Below are 16,577 nucleotides of genomic sequence, written 5' to 3' on the forward strand. Positions count from 1 at the left end.
TGAAAATAAAGGCTTCATAATGACTTTTCTAGACACTGTGCACATATAAATACACTAAATCACCAATTCCCACTACAAATATCTGAATCAAATGCCTCACAAGATAACATCAGCACCCAGAGGTATTTCACAATATGTTATGGTTTCTGCTGGAAGAGTAAATATTTACCCTTGGGAGTATGTTTATTGGCGGAATACGCCGCTTTACTTTCGTCAACGTATAAAAGCCAAGCGGCATATAGCGCTATGTATGGAGCGGCATATGCTGTCTTGTCCTTGAGAATGTGTTAATCCATTTCATAAAGAAGGCTTTAAATGCAGTTCTGGAATATGTAAATGGCAATAGAAGGGAGCTTATTTCGAACGGACCAAAAACTGATGTGATTTACGTCATCAGGTAATTCTTAAATTTCCCCAATAATATCCCCGAAAATCCCTACTCATTTGCATAATTTATGTAGCAACCCAACAAAACGAAGAATCAAACCGGCCCTAATCTCGAGGTCACACAGGTCTCAGGACGGAAACAGAGTAAAAAAATAATGAGCGATTACCCACAATGCATTTCTGCTGAAGAAATAACGCACATGCTTATTTCAATCTGAAAGTAAACGATAAGTTTGACACTTTTGTGTGAAGTTTATTTACGAGTTTTTAATATATTTCATTGTAATTATTCAGCACTAGAAATGCATGGAGTAAAAGCGCAGCCATTTTTGCAACCTGCGGTAACAGATGAAAGGATTGGATTGTTGCTCACGTCTTCTGCTTCATGTAAGTGTTTTTATTCTTATATTTGTTAACGGTATTTAAACTAGCTGATTTTTTTTTCATAATACTTAATGATGTGTGAAGGAGAATAATTCATTTCTTAGAATATTTGGTACACACTGAAGGCAGATTTACCAAATTATATATATTTTGTATTAATGAGGAGTTACTTACAGATGTCAATGATAATAGTTTCCCTGGCATTTCTTACACATCATTAGCGGTAAAAGAAGCGAACTTATTGAATTACATAACAAACGACGCTGTTGAAATTCAAAATAACAAAAATAATTTTTGTATGAGGAACAAAGTGAAAAATCGAAGGCGAGAATTATTAAAAGGTGTAATGGTTAACTTTAGGGTAGTATCTGAAGCGCTGATTCACAAATACTATAGTATAAATTATACATAATATACGAATGTGTATAGTATACTATGAAAAACAGGTTAGTTCTGTGGTAGTACCCGCAAACATTCATATGATAATGGCAGATCCGAAATGTTCTAATAAAAGAAGAAAAGCAACTGTGTGATAGATAAATAAAAAGAAAGCACTGACCACAAACAAAATGCGAATACAATTAAAATACAAAGAAACTATGCTGAAACATGACAGCGATAGATTACGTCAACCCTGTTTTTCTTTTCAGTTTTTGAGTCAACACACATCAAATAAATTTCCATGGAATGATATATGAGCCAGCATTGCCTTCTGGCCACCGCCAGTGGCCGAGCGGTAAAGTCGCTGAACACTTGTAGTTCGGTCCAAGGTTCGAATCCCGCGAACGGGCTGGTTGCATGGGCGTTTTCGTGTTTTTCCCCATGTGTAACGTGTATACGAGCCAGTTTCCCTTAGAAAGTTCTCACGAAGGCATCCCTCCCCATAAGCAGATACCCCTAGTGTGCTTTGCCATAATTAAATGCACCAACACCTACTGGCCACCGTTAAATTCAATACATTTTCAACATATTTTATAACCGTGTTCCTGTTTTCAAAGTTAAGTTAACAATTTCAAAGTTAATTAAGTTTTTAAGGTGTGATACTACATTCCATTCTAATAAAATAACTAAACCAGAGGTCTATTTTTCTTATGCCAAGTAAAGTTTCATCTGAATCGAAATGAATTGATGACAGAAGGATGACAGAGGAATGAATTGATGACAATTTCTTGTTGGAAGCGTTATATTGGCACATACATTTTTATAGAAAAATATTTTTGGCGATTGTTTTCTAAAACGGAAATGATCACATCATCTTTCATTACATCCAGAATTGGATACACACAAAAACACAAAAACTAGACGTATGCAGATACATTTGTATGTCACTTTAGTTAAGCTGTCGTTAACTGATGTCCAAAACTGTCCAATCAGTATTTTTAGTTTCGATTATATAGAAAGGAACAAATAAATTTTAATTACAATAAATTACCATTATATTCAGCCTCTGAAATCAATAGATCAAAGAAACTCCTCATTAAAATATGAATTTGAAATTATTTTTGAAATTTATTTCTTGGTATGCCTTCAAAAATCTCTGTATATATTGCTATATTTTAAACTTAGGGCAAAGGCTATCTCTTTAATCAGTTACAGGAAGACATACGATAGCTGCCTTAAGAGGATTCTGAATAAAATGCATTGCATTCACCGAAAATTAATTTTTCAATATAGTATATATTAAAGCTCTATAAGGTATTTCTCTCGCCTTCTTAGCATGCCTTCTTAGTGTAGTGGTCAGAACGCTGGGCGTGTATTCCAGAGTTCCGTGGTTCGATTCCTGAAGAGGGCGTTGCTCATTTTTCCGGCTTTCAAAAAATAACTTAATGTCTATACAGTTCACTATAAGAGTTTTTCAACTACTAGTATTTAAAACTTGGAAGGCTGTCTAAAGGAACAATTGAAAGATGTGGCTTTAAAATGATGATATATCATATTGGTCAGACGAACACTTATTTTTAAAATAAAAGAATTGTAATTGCTAGAGTTTGGTAGAATAAAAATATTAAATATTTTATTTCAGAGGATAAATCATATTTCATGTTTTAATTCGAAAATCTATTATTTATTTTCTTTAATTTCAAATTGTGGTCATTGATCTTGAAATTTTGCTAATGATTATGTGCTTATTTAGAATTGAAAAAATGTTAATTTCAAATTCAAACCAGAAAGCATTTATTTCTGTTCTTGCATAAATTAAATATTTTGCCTATATATATACAGTGTTGGCGAATGAAAATCTCATTTTTATGTTAGATTTCAATAAACAGAATACAAGAGAAAGGCTGAAAGATGCTAGAAAAAGGAAGAAAAAGTGGCAAATCTTAATTTTAACATTTTTAAATTTTAATTTTCAAATTTTAGTATTATTCTTTCTGCGAAAAGTTTGTCAGGGAAGAGCTGATACAGCAACTGTATTTGTTTTTATTATTAAAAATATTAAGAAAATGTGTGTTCACGATTGTGATAACCAATGGGTGATTCTTCAAAATCATTTAGACCTAATTTTGAAGCTCTTTATTCTGTCCTAAACGTACACTGCTATTGAACCCCAAAATAAAAAAAAAATAAAATAAAAAAACTATTGATTTCAATGATTTTTGAAAATTAGATGAGATAGTTGTAAAAATAATTGCGTAAAATAAGGTGGAGCATAAAAACAGTTCATAACATTGTAGAGACATTAGGTATTTTTTGGAAGCAAGAGAGATGAAAAATTAACAACCGCCTTCTCCGGGAGTCGAACCATGGAACTCTAGAATACCAGCCCAGCGTGCTACCGTTACACCACGAAGGCACGCTAGAGAAGTGGGGGAAATATCTTATATACTTCCCTTTTTAAAGGGCGACTAGGGTTTTAGAGGACCTAATCGCCAATTCCTGGGTGCGGAGAATCATCATCCACAAACATTTTAGTTCGGGCACCAATTGTAGAGTCATTAGGTTAATTGGAAGCAGAAAAGATGAAAAATATGCAATCGCCTTCGCCGAGAATCGAACCACGGACCTCTGGAATACCAGCCCAGCGTGCTACCGTTACACCACGAAGGCACGCTAGGGAAGTGGGAGAAATACCTTATAACATGTAGGATGCCGCCCAGACGGTCTAGTGGTTAGGGAAGCCTGACTGCGATACCAAAGGACCCGGGTTCGAATCCTGGAGAAGGCATGGATGTAAAATTGTATGTCCCTTCATAGAAAGTAACGGTGGCCGCCTATTAGGTGCCTCCACAATAAAATGGCTACTACTTCTGGCTTTAGTAGTGGACAATGCCGTTATAGGCAAATGCCAGCCATTTTGAAAAAAAAAAAAAAAAAAAAAAAAAAAAAAAAAAAAAAAAAAACCATGTAGGATTGCGCGAGGATCAACCCTCGCGTTGATCGACATAGCTATACTAGCATTGCTGGCTTGCCGTATTGTTAGGCACGGGTCTGAATTGTGGAGATAGCTCAGATGTGTTTTGTCAATGTACAGTGACTGTGCAACAAGAGGACGCTTAAAATACATGGCTAGCCAAAAGTCTTCTTAAATGGTTTTCTGGCAGAGGAAGACGGGTGGAATAACTATAAACTCATCCCTCGAGGGAATTCTGCTTCAAAATTGGAATAGGGCCCCCCATAAGAGGGAGTCTATGCATTTTTCCATTTTTAAGCTAAAGAAAATAATGCCTTCTCACGTCCATAAGATCAAAAGTCTTGGCTCTGGCCACACCTTTCTTCAGATTTTTCAGTACCACACCCCTCACTAATTTATTAGAAATAAATTGAAATCTAGAATTTAATATTTAGATAATTAAATTGTTATGTAACGCTTATTTATAGTAAAAAAAGTATTTGCAATTTTTCATCAAGTGCGTAGCTTGAATTTTTACAAAAACTATTTTGCACTCTTTGTATTTCGGAAAAGAAGCTAAGAACATCAAACTCTAGTTTTACTTATTTTCATGTCTAAGTTCTGCCTACTAACCGACTTGCGCTGCACTGTGCGCACCATGGTTTCACCATTGGACAGTGCATATTTATATGAATGTAAAAGCATAAAACAATTTGCATGATTCTAATTACATTTTGTATACTGTTATGTGTTATTTTTTACAAATTGTTATGCATTTTTAATCTATTATTAAAAATGTTTTTATAAAATATTACTTTCCTAAATGCACGCTAAAGATTTATTAACCTTTTGCGGCGCAGTGTGCCCGGTCTGGACACACCTAAGAATTTCCTTCTGTACGCACAGAAAAATTGAATGAAAAAGGATTTATAGGTTACTATAGGTTACTCTGAACTTTCTTTATTTATAGTAGATGGCAGCTCAACACAAACCAGTCCATATATTTTAGCCATGTTTAGTTTTTTAAAACCCTCGTTTTTCAAAGAAATCTTCCAAATTTTTTTTAGGGTGTAAAAGGAATTGTTTGAAAAGAAATGTCTATGTTATTTTTTTTGGCTGTACGCTAATCTCCTTATTCTGTATTAGTTTTAAATTTTTGCCTTGAAATCTTGTCTAAAATCAAACTGTGAACCCTAGGTGTGCCCAGACTGGGCTCACCGATAATCTAGGAAAATTGAGAGTCTGTATTCTTTGTTCCTCCGCATCTCATGGGTCAGTTCATTGACAACAATGCTCGTTTCAGCACTCTTTCTTGAAACTCTATTCAATCAGCGTGCCACTTTGGGCACACCCACAGAATTAAAACGATAAGTGCTATCTTCACAAAATTTTACTTGTGTACTCCTCTAGGCCTAATTAGACTGCCTGCTTTTTTTTTTTTTTTTTTTTTTTTTTTTTGTATTCAAAACTCCGACTTTAGAAGGTAGCGTGCCGGAAAGAGTTAACATGCAGGATGTAAAAATAAAAATTACATTATTTGTGAAAGCTGAGCATTTCCATTTCACAAATTTAAAATTATTAAATACTTGAAGCATGATTAAAATATAATTTTATTTATCAAGTTTGATAAATTCGCAACAAAGAATAAAAATGAAATTAATCCTTAAATTTTATTCCTTACATATTTTTAAATAGTAATGTCATGTCTACTTCTTACAAGTAAGTAATCTAGAAGTAGCAAAAATGCTTTTATCATTAGCAAGCTACAGCTACACAGCTGAACTTTAAAGCATTTGGATATGGAAAATCCTTCCGTAAAATAGGCATATATATCATTTAAAATTCTTTAATGTTACACATCAAGCATTGAGACGGAACAATATTTCCTATTAAGTTCTTGTCTGTATTCTAACTTCCGCGACAGAGCTAAGGTACTTGCCGTTTAAAAGCTCAAAAATGGTGGCATACAACAGCCTCTTTTATACAGGTTCTAAAGTGGAACAAAATTGAGCAAATCCGTACTGTCAGAAAAACTCCAAGACACAATTCTGACCATGCCAACGACAGACGCAATTCTGCGTTCCTCGTCACGATAAAATTCGTAGACTTATTCCGATGTTACCGTCGGATAAGTGAAATAAATCGCTACTCACGACAGTAGGATTAAATCCAGAATTTCAGATTCAAGCATCTGGCCTACAGTACAGGCTTGACCAAATTACCACCTCATGCACTAAAGTCGCTTAATAAAATTTCAAAATTCAATAAATTATTATTTAAAGTTGGAGGTTAATTTAAAAGTGGTGTCTAATTAATCCAAAGTTGGAGTTCAATTCCCACTGCTGCTCAACTAATACAGCTGGAGCTGTACTGCTTACTCAACTAATACAGCTGGAGCTGTACTGCTGCTCAACTAATACAGCTGGAGCTGTATATACAAACATTGAATTTCTGTTGTTTTACCATGAGTAAAAACAACTTATTATATTTCTATTCATAAAAGGAATTATGTTTCTGTCTGCGGTCATTAAGTATATAATTAACTCTTAATGATATTAAATACATAGGGCTATTGGGTATATTTGAAAATAAATTGAATTTTGAAAATACAAAGGTCTGATATTTGAGCTTTATCAAAACAGGTAATTTATTTGGCATAAACTTATAAATAAAGTACTTAAGTTTATGCAAAATTTTGCTTGTTATTAAAGAAATGTTGCTTTTTTTATAAGTTTCTCTACTTCTTTCCCGGCTGAAGTACACATTGTGATTAAAAAGAGCATATAATAAACATTAACTTGGCATCGGGACATCAGTGCTCACCAAGCAGGTGATACCCTGAGAGAGAAACAGCTATGTGATAAGCATATAACCGGCTGAAGTACACATTGTGATTACTAACTGAGATTTCAGAGCACATAATAAACATTAACCTGGCATTGGGACATCAGTGCTCACTAAGAAGGTGATACACTAAGAGAAAAAGCTATGCGACAAGCATATAACCGACTGGGAAATAAGCAGTTGTTGCCAACTTCTCAAAAATATACTTAAAGAACAAGAAAATAATTAAATTTCACAGAGTAACTGCATAATAGCAATGCACGCAAAGAAAATATTTGTACTGAAAAATAAAAGAAACTTTAATGCTAAAAAAATGCTAAAATTATATTTATAAGTGTCCTTTTTACTGTTCAATGCTAGTTTCAAAATTTTCCTGCTAGGTGCGTCTAAAATTTGCAAGTTCTAGCATTAAAAGTGCTAAAATAGAAAATCTGAATATGTACCAGAAACGACCCAAACTTTTAAATTTTTAAAAACATACGTTAACAGTATAGAACACAAAAGTAAATATTTACCATGCAATCCAAAAAACTTCAAAAGCAACTAGATAGACTTGGATCATTCTTAATTGACAAGTGATGGAGTAACTTCAACTTGTGCTGTTCATGTCCAAACCTGAGCTGCGTGAAAGCATCATAAATACAGCAGTCAAACCTACCTTTAAATGCCTATAACAAAACGAACACTGCGCCAACTGCTGTCCTGTTACAAAAAAATCAATTTGCAAAACTTCACACAAACATTATTGCGTGCTTGCTAGACTAAAGAGTAAATATAACTTCGTGAGGCTGTGCCATCAGTGAACCAAGAGATGTAATTATTATTCAGAATACCACAAAATCGTGCCTAACACAAAATAAATAAAATTAGATAGCCTGAAATTCGAAGTAATCTCTTGATTTTCAGTCATGTTAAAAAGGTATTCGGTTATTCATTCTGAAAAACAAGGGATTGTTAAAAGTGGCTTCTAGTATGATCTTTAAGGCTGTTTAGTAAGTTACCATGGCAGTGTAAATACAAGGACGTATATAAGCTGTGTAAAGACTTTTACACTTCTTTTATTTTTATATTAAAATGCGAAATGCTTAGTTCTTAATTGCAGTAGTTTGAATAACATAGCAACATGAATTTAATTTTTGAGATTATAGAACAGACCCTTTTTAATTAAGTTCAAAAATTCTTAATATGCAGTCTTTAACCCTGGGAAAGCATCTGTTCACAAATTACGCAAATAATCGAAGTAATACCACAGCTCTCCAGAAATTTAATTAAAGAATTTAGGATGTTAAAAAGTTTGGATTATTTCCCTAATACAACAACACGCGCCGAACAATTTTCTGAAAAAATATGTATGCGTCAATATTGCCAATTATTATGTTAAAATTAATATGTTGTTCTTACAAGTGTTTTCGTTTCAAAGTAAGTATTGCGAATGCAAAGTTTTTATAGAGTGTCTTTCTAATATTTCGTTCTTTGTTCATTGCAATATCTAATCTGAAAGATATACATATTATGTTAACATGTTTTACCACAGTTGAAATGAGCTTATTAAATATTTCCTACCTCCTTCCAGCATGCCTTCGGGGTGTAACGGTAGCACTCTCGACGCGTATTCGACAGGTCTAGGTTCGGATCCTAGAAAGGGCACTGGGCATTTTTCATATCTCCTGCATCAAAATAACTTAATGACTCTACAAGTGGTGTCCGAACTAAAAGGTGTTGGACAATAATTCGTCACCACCATTATTTGGCGATTGGGTCCCCTAATCCCCAGTCGCCTCCTTCCAGTATGCCTTCGTGGTGTAACGGTAACGCACTCGGCACGTATTCGAGAGGTCCAGGTTCGAGTCTCAACAAGGGCACTGTGTATTTTTCACATTTTCTGCTTCAATTTAGCCTGATGACTCTATAAGCTGATCATGACAAATATGTTTTTCCCCTGGAAATATCAGACTGGTGGACATATCGTTTCAGAGAAAAAAAATTCAGTCCCATGTTGCTCTATTAAAGGAAACACCCTAGACGTTTACCAAAGGGATAACTACACGATAACCTTTTAAATTTTAAATTTATTCATTTTTAAGGTGGTCTAATTTTTACGATGGTCTTGCGATTTCTTTAAATTTTTCAAGCTTAGTCCCAAAGTTTTAGTCAGTAAAAAATCTGTTCGAATCGCTATTTAAACCTATTTTTATGGCAGAAAGAAATCTACAAGGAATATAAAGATTTAGAATGAAATACTTACCACTTCAATATGAAGCGTTTCTTGCAGTTAGAAATGTCAAGAAAATCATAATAAAGGTTATTACAATCAGTGAGACTGTTTTTGTACAAGATAATGGCTTTCTCATCCGCTCAAAGACATGGAATTTAATAAAAAGGGCTTATCTTATAAGGTATTTCTCCCACTTTCCTAACGTGCCTTCGTGGTGTAGTGGTCAGCACACTGAGCCGGTATTTCAGAGGTCCGTGGTTCGATTACCGGCGAAGGCGGATGTTAATTTTTCATCTATTCGGCTTCCAAAAAATACCTGATGTCTCTACAGTGGCGCCCGAACTAAAAGGTTTGTGGATGATGATTTGGCCCAGGATTTGGCGACTAGGTCCAATAAAACCCTAGTCGCCCTTTAAAAAGGGGAGTATATAAGGTATTTATCCCACTTTCCTGACGTGCCTTCGTGGTGTAGTGGTCAGCAAACTGAGCCGGTGTTTCAGAGGTCCGTGGTTCGATTCCCGGGGAAGGAGGTTGCATGTTTTTCACCTTTCCTGCTTCCAATTAACCTAATGACTCTACAGGCTTAGCAAGAGGCTTATTTCTAGCTGAATAGCTGTATTAATAAGAGAAATAGCATCACTAAGGGGCTGTAAATTTGTATCTTAGCACTTCTGCACCTACAAAAATATTGCATTAATACAGCTATTCAGCTAGAAATAAGCCTCTTGCTAAGACAAGAACTTTTTTTCCAGCATCACCAATGTGATTAATTAATCAAATATTTATCGAAAGTGGTGTCACTAAGCAGAGTTAGGCGAAATTGTATTCTAAACGCGTCTTCAAAACATGATGCGTCTTCAAAAATGATGCGAATATGATGCAAATTGCATACAAAATGCAATTCATCCATATAAAGCCTAAGATATTTTCCTTGCGTATAAAAATATGATAGAAATATCCTTCATTCTGTCTAGACCTTTGTGACGCTTTCATGTTGACTTGCAATGACGGCAAAATTTGCAAGGTTGTCTCAAATTCACTTGTAGAACTAAAATCATTAAGTAAGTCTTGCAATTAAAGCTATAAATTCTATTGCACTGTTCTGATGTAGCTGTAAATTTTGGTGTAATCAAGAAAATATTGAGTTTAGGGAAGTCTATATTACAGTACCTGCAAAAGGCAAGCATTTCAAAAACCTCATTCAATTTATTAATTAAAATAGATTTAAAACAATTACCTTGATTAAGATTTTAATGCTTTGGATTTTGTCATGCAGTTTGGGTCACAGTATGATACCAACTGCTGGCTTAACAGCGGAATCAGTGGTTATAATGGAAACCGTAAAGACAAAGTGAAACATGGAATTAAATTAAATAAGGATTATTTGTCTTTAAGACTCTTTTGTAGTTTAAGAGTTATTTGGAAGCTTTGCAAAGACTACAGTGAAAATACACTGGTTATCATAAATTAAGGAAAAATCACAAAAATCACGATTACTGCAAAAGTTGCATGTAGAATTTAATGAAACTTACCCCCACAATATACAACACACAGTAAGGTATCAAATAACATAAAAAAATTACCAGAGGAATATGGCAGTATAGAAATTAGCACATGTATAAAACGAACAAATCGAAGGTGTCAGTTTGCTATAGGAAAAGTGACTTCAATATGGAATATGATCGCCTCTAGAAGCAATACAGCACATACAGCGATGTGTGATGCTTTCAATTATGCGGTCTATCAGTTCCATAGGAAGCGAAAGCCATTGCTCTTGCAAAACAGTTGCAAACGCGACAAGGGTCTGAGGGGGCATATTGAGAGCAGCTAGACGTCTTCCTAAAGCATCCCAAACGTGCTCGATAGGATTCAAGTCCGGGAATCGAGCTGGCCACTCCATGCGCATAATTGTTTCCTGTTGAAGATAATCATCTACTATGCGAGCCCTGTGTGGTCTTGCGTTGTCGTTCTGTAACAGGAAAGCATCACCTATTGCCCCGGCATATGAGCGCACATAAACATCAAGGATGTCATCTCTATAAATCTAAGCATTCACGGTTCCCCTTGGAAAGACATGGAGGTCTGTGCGTCCACCCAAAGAGATACCACCCCAAACACAGACACTGCCCCTTCCGTATGTATCTCTTTCACGAATGTTTGACGGATGGTAACGGGCTCTAGGTTCTCTCCATATGAAATAACGCCTACTATCGCTTTCTAGACTAAACCTGGACTCATCCGTAAAGAGAACCGCCCTCCATTGATCAGGCGTCCAGTGGACATGTTGTCGTGCCCACTGAAACTGGTCCCTCCTACGGCGTGACGTGAGCGGCACGCAAATGGCTGGTCGCCTCGCATACAGACCACCTTCGTGAAGCCTTCTACGCACAGTTGACGTTGATACGAACCTTCCGGTGGCTGCAGCAAGGGAGGATCTAAGAAGAGTCGGAGTAGCGGTTCTATTCCTGCGTGCGTATAATGTCAAATAACGGTCATCGGCGCTCGTCTTAGGAGTTGGCCGTCCTTGGCTGAACCTCCTAGATGCCGAATCTGTGGTTTGATATTGCTTCCAAATTCTATGAACCACAGAAGAACTCACATTTAGCCATCTGACCACTTCTGTTTGAGTTTGTCCTGCCTCTAGTCTCCCCATGGCTCTCCGTCGCAGTTCTGCAGGCAAATGATGCCTGGAGGTTATTGTTACAAATTGGCTATCTCAGATTTCTGATGTCACTGTCACAGTGAAACATGTGGGCTTGCTCTCAAACATGGACTTTTATGCTCCTCGTAGATGACGTATTCTGAAAGCAGCGCCACTAATTTACATATCGCAGTTTTACACAGCTACTCTTACTTGGCAACATATTCAAAGTTTACACGGTTTGGCTTATTTTTGAGGGAGTTATCGCTATTTTTGTGATTTTTCCTTAATTTATGATAACCAGTGTATTATTAAAGCTTTTGGTGGAGAAACAGCTAACGAATATGTGGTTAAGATGTGGTAAAACAAATATCGTTGAAGCTTGAGAATTTAAAAAATTTGATTCAAATGAAAACAAGTAAGAATCTGCATTTAATGGAAACAAGAAGGATAAAGTATCCATTAAATCGATAATTCCAGTGATCATCCATCGTGATCCAGAATTTCAGGCAAAATGAAATGTTTCTTAATAGGATCAAGAAGAAGATGCTAATATCAGGTAATCTACTTCAGAAAACTGAGGAAGATTTTCAAGAGAAGAATTTTTTAAAAAGTGGTGCGTAGAGGGGGGGAATAATCCATCGAAATGCGCTTATTTCTGACGTAATTCTATTTTTCATGCATTCTTTTCACTAAACCTAAAACAGACTCCAATATTCCCAAGCCAAAAAGAATTTTGAAAGAATAGAAAAAGTTTAAATTGAAATTCCAGACACGAAAGTTCTGTGTTCTTCGCGATGGCTGTCTTCAGTGGAAATAATTTGAAAAACAGTTAAAAGTGATGATTCCATAGATGCCTCCCTGCATAAAAGCAGTTAAAAAGCAGCAGAGTATAATGCAACAGAAATAGGAGACGTAAAGTAGAGAAATATGTTACGCATTTAGACGTAGTTTTGTGTTGTAAAAAAAAGAAAAATTATCGCCAACACAAGTACGTAGGAAACTAATGGTAGTTCGAACGTAGGAATGTTCTTAAACTTAATTGAATTACTAAGGAATCGGACAGAAATGTTACATTTCATATACTTAACCACAAAAAGGGATCGTTTGTTAGCTTTCTAATAAGTAAAAAATGAATTTATTTTACTTGATTTTGAATAGAATCAAGAAAGCAAAGTATTTTCTTTAACCCTTTGACTACTAACGAGATATATATGTCCCCACTAAAAGTTTAAAAATTACTGCTGAGTTAAAAAAAAAGTATTTTAAATCTCCTGAATGTTGGGATCATCTTTCAATAGTTGGAAAATCAAGACGCCACAGTGCTCGTTGTACGCAAATGAATATAGAGGAAAGAACAGATATGAGTTGCCCAATGTGTAATGTTGAGTTATGCAAAGAATTCTTTACCCTTTACCATATGATGTAAAATTTATTTCATATAATAAAGTTTTCCAGAATACTAGGGGTGATTAGTAAGTCGATAGCTACGTATGGGACATATATATCCCACCATTAACTACGGCTGGGACATATGTACCAGCCTTTGGCTTGAAAACTGTTTGTTAAAAAAATCCCAAATTCTAAATTTACGTTATCTATGACATATTTTGGATAAAAACTGGGGTATATTTTTAAAATTCGTTGTCAACTGGTTAATATATGATTATGTACGAAGTTTATGCCATCATGAATAACTAAGCCAGATTATTAAATACGTGTATATAAATTACCAATCCATAACTATTAAAGAACGCTTTATCGATTTTATGGAAACAAAAGGGAAAAATATTAGTGATTTAGCAAATGAAATTGTTTGTAAGATAGAAAAAGATGGTATTGCTATCAAAATGCTCGAGGTCAAAGATATGCCAATGGGACCAGCATGGATGGGCTGCATATAAGTGTTCAAGGCCACTGTTTAAAAAAGAAATTATCACACTACATATATTTGTTGTCAGGATCTTATTTTAAATTTTTTAAAATTTAGTGTACAAAAATGCAGCTTCTTCTAATTCAAGCATGTTAATATTTTTTTAACTGTACAGATAACCCAGCGAACTTTTTTTTTTTTAATCTGCAACGAGTCGATAGGATGCACTTACATTCGTTTTTAAAAACGAAGCTTAAAAGGTCACAGGAATACGCGATGGCTCTCAAGAATAAACTCTAATAAAATATTTTATCTACAAATAAGCTCAAGTGCATCGGCTATTTAAAACTATGTAATTAAGTAATAAAACATTGTAGCAGCTTGAAACTAGCATTTTGAAACAAACAAATTTTCTAATAAAAAACATTTTCTATTAAACGTGCGGCTTTATATACAATTAAGTAGAAAGCTATAGCCGCATACGTAGTAATATCTTTTTCTTTACAGAAGAACGAAAATATTTCTCAAAATACTATTAAGAAATGCAAACATTTAGCTTTAGAGATGGAAATAAGTTAAATCAACGAAATCAATTAAATCAACGAAATTGGAATAGAAACGTAAACGAAAGTTTAATAAATCAGATTGTCATCGATGAAAAAGGTTAATGTTTTCTGTATATATTTCCAAACAGAAATTAAAGAGTTGTTAGAAGTTTCATTTTCCTCACCAAAATGGAGATATGAAATATTAAAAGAAATATCTTCTTAATTTCTGTTTTTTGTTGGTGAAAAATTGATATGACTAAATTTAGGTAATGTAAAGGTAATAAATAGCTTATGATTTAAATATCCGAAACATAGCAGAAATTCAGTCAATATATCTATTTTGAAAGCCATACTATTTCAATAAGTCTGAATACTAAAGCAGCTATAAGCACATATATTTTTTAAATAATAAATTCGCGAATATAATTTAGTTCACTGTTAATGGGGTTTCTAGGTAGCCAATAACACCACCTAGAAGTACTACAAAAAGAAAGAAAAGCTGAATCAGTTTAAGTACAGGAATTCTGCGTTTTCCGCTGTTCATCTGCGTGGGACGTATCAGTACGCCTCATCAAAAAAGTCTGTAATTCGAGCAAGTTGCTGAGTTAAACAGAGGAAGAATTGTGGTTTAAAGCGACTGCGGATTATTTTTCTCAGAAATCGGTAATCGTGTTGATGTCACAGTGATGCAAATGTAAAATCTGTGGAAGAACTGATGGACGGGAACGATTACACCACCCTCGCCACACCCCCAGAATGAGAGAAGAAGCATGCTGTTCGCGTGGCAATGACGGATCGTATAGCAATATCAAGAATAATAACAACCATTTAGGATCTGTTGCGCAGCAATTTGTGTCAACACGTACAAGTCATTCGCCGTTATCTGCAGAAGAGACCATTGTTACGATTACCGTTAACTCTAGACCGTGAGTAGAATGTTGGACATTGACAAATAAATCGCACGGCGCTTTTTTTTTAGACTAATCGCGACATAGCCTACAAAATCTTTATGATTCTATCTGAGCCTGGAATCACTGTAGTGACTGAACACATGACTTTTGCGTTAATGCGTCTTCATACTGGCCTGTTACCTTTTGGCGTGCTCTAGGATTTTACTCTCACACGCACTTATATATATTGTCGACGCACTCAACAGCCACGGCTGCGTCCAAGATATTTTGAAAACTGTTGGCTTTCCTTAACTTCAAGGCTTGCCTGAGGGCAAGTTTCAGCAGGGTACGACTGCACGTGACGCACGATGCCGATGATTGTCAAACGAGTGATCCAGCGTACATACCCCGTGACTATAACCCGATGAACTTTGGAAATGAGTCGAAGCCGCGTGCACTAATATAACCAAAGTACACACCTAATAATTCATCAAACCAAAGTACACATCCAATAATTCAAACAAAGTACACATCCAATAATCTTTCTGTCATTGCCGAGGCGTGGTTTCAGTTATAGCGGCTACACATAATATTGACGTTCCGCTAGTCAAACCTGGCTGTAATTTTAATCAGCTCACCCTCATGCCTTATATTTCTTATCTAATAAATATGGTTTTGAAATTTAAAACCTGTTATTCTTTATGGTCCGGTGATACCTCAACTGAGGTGAGGACCAGATAATCCCTTTTTATGTTATTCTTTATGGTGTTGCATTCTGGATAAGCAACAGTGCGATTTTCACACCGTTGACTTAAAAAACTTCTTTTAAAGACTCTCAGCTAACTTTATTCTTCTCACAGACTTTTTCTTTTTTTGTCTAATCCATATGCAAACATTTAGGCTTATCTTTATTTCACAGTTTTGACTATATAGCTTTCCGAGTGTTTTCCCGCTTGTTTTTGAAGTAAGGCCTATTTATATTATATGTAATAACAAAAGCATCAAATGTCCAGGTGCAAAACATCGGGTCTATCCTTCAAGAGATGTTTGAGCAATTTGAGTACAAACAAACAATTTTCACTTTTGTATATTAGCAATTTTTCACTTTTGTATATTAGATAAGCAATTTTTCACTTTTGTATATTAGCAAGACATGAAGTAATCTTTACATATAATAAAAGAAAGAGTCTGTGTGCCTTTCGTTCGTGCTGCTGGCGCGTAAGTTAATAGACCCAGGGCTACGAAATTTGGTATATAGGTGCATCTAGACAAAAGCCAGTGCACCACTATATTATTATTTGATTTTTTTTCAAAATTCGAATCAGATTTTTTTAAATTTTATCTTTTCGATTTTTATCGCATCATTTTGAATAGTTTCATTCTTTTAGCAATGTGGTTTTGGCAGCAGTTTTCCATTCAGACTGCTAACTGTTGAAAATATGAGATAAACTGCTGCTTTTT

At 35.0% G+C, this 16,577-nt stretch overlaps 1 protein-coding gene across 1 annotated transcript in view; it reads left to right on the plus strand.

Annotated features, from left to right (window-relative positions):
- Positions 1 to 490: 490 nt before the first annotated feature.
- Positions 491 to 16,577, plus strand: part of LOC118203337 (MFS-type transporter SLC18B1-like) — a 123,845-nt gene continuing 107,758 nt past the window's right edge. The window contains exon 1 of the mRNA XM_085806993.1: positions 491 to 774. Within this exon, the coding sequence (XP_085663119.1) occupies positions 690 to 774 (85 nt within the window). The 5' untranslated portion in view covers positions 491 to 689. The remainder of the gene's footprint in view (positions 775 to 16,577) is intronic.

Source organism: Stegodyphus dumicola, chromosome X1 (genome assembly GCF_044657685.1).
Source record: "Stegodyphus dumicola isolate Sdum_Otavi_A_Nest chromosome X1, ASM4465768v1".
Lineage (NCBI taxonomy): Eukaryota > Metazoa > Arthropoda > Arachnida > Araneae > Eresidae > Stegodyphus > Stegodyphus dumicola.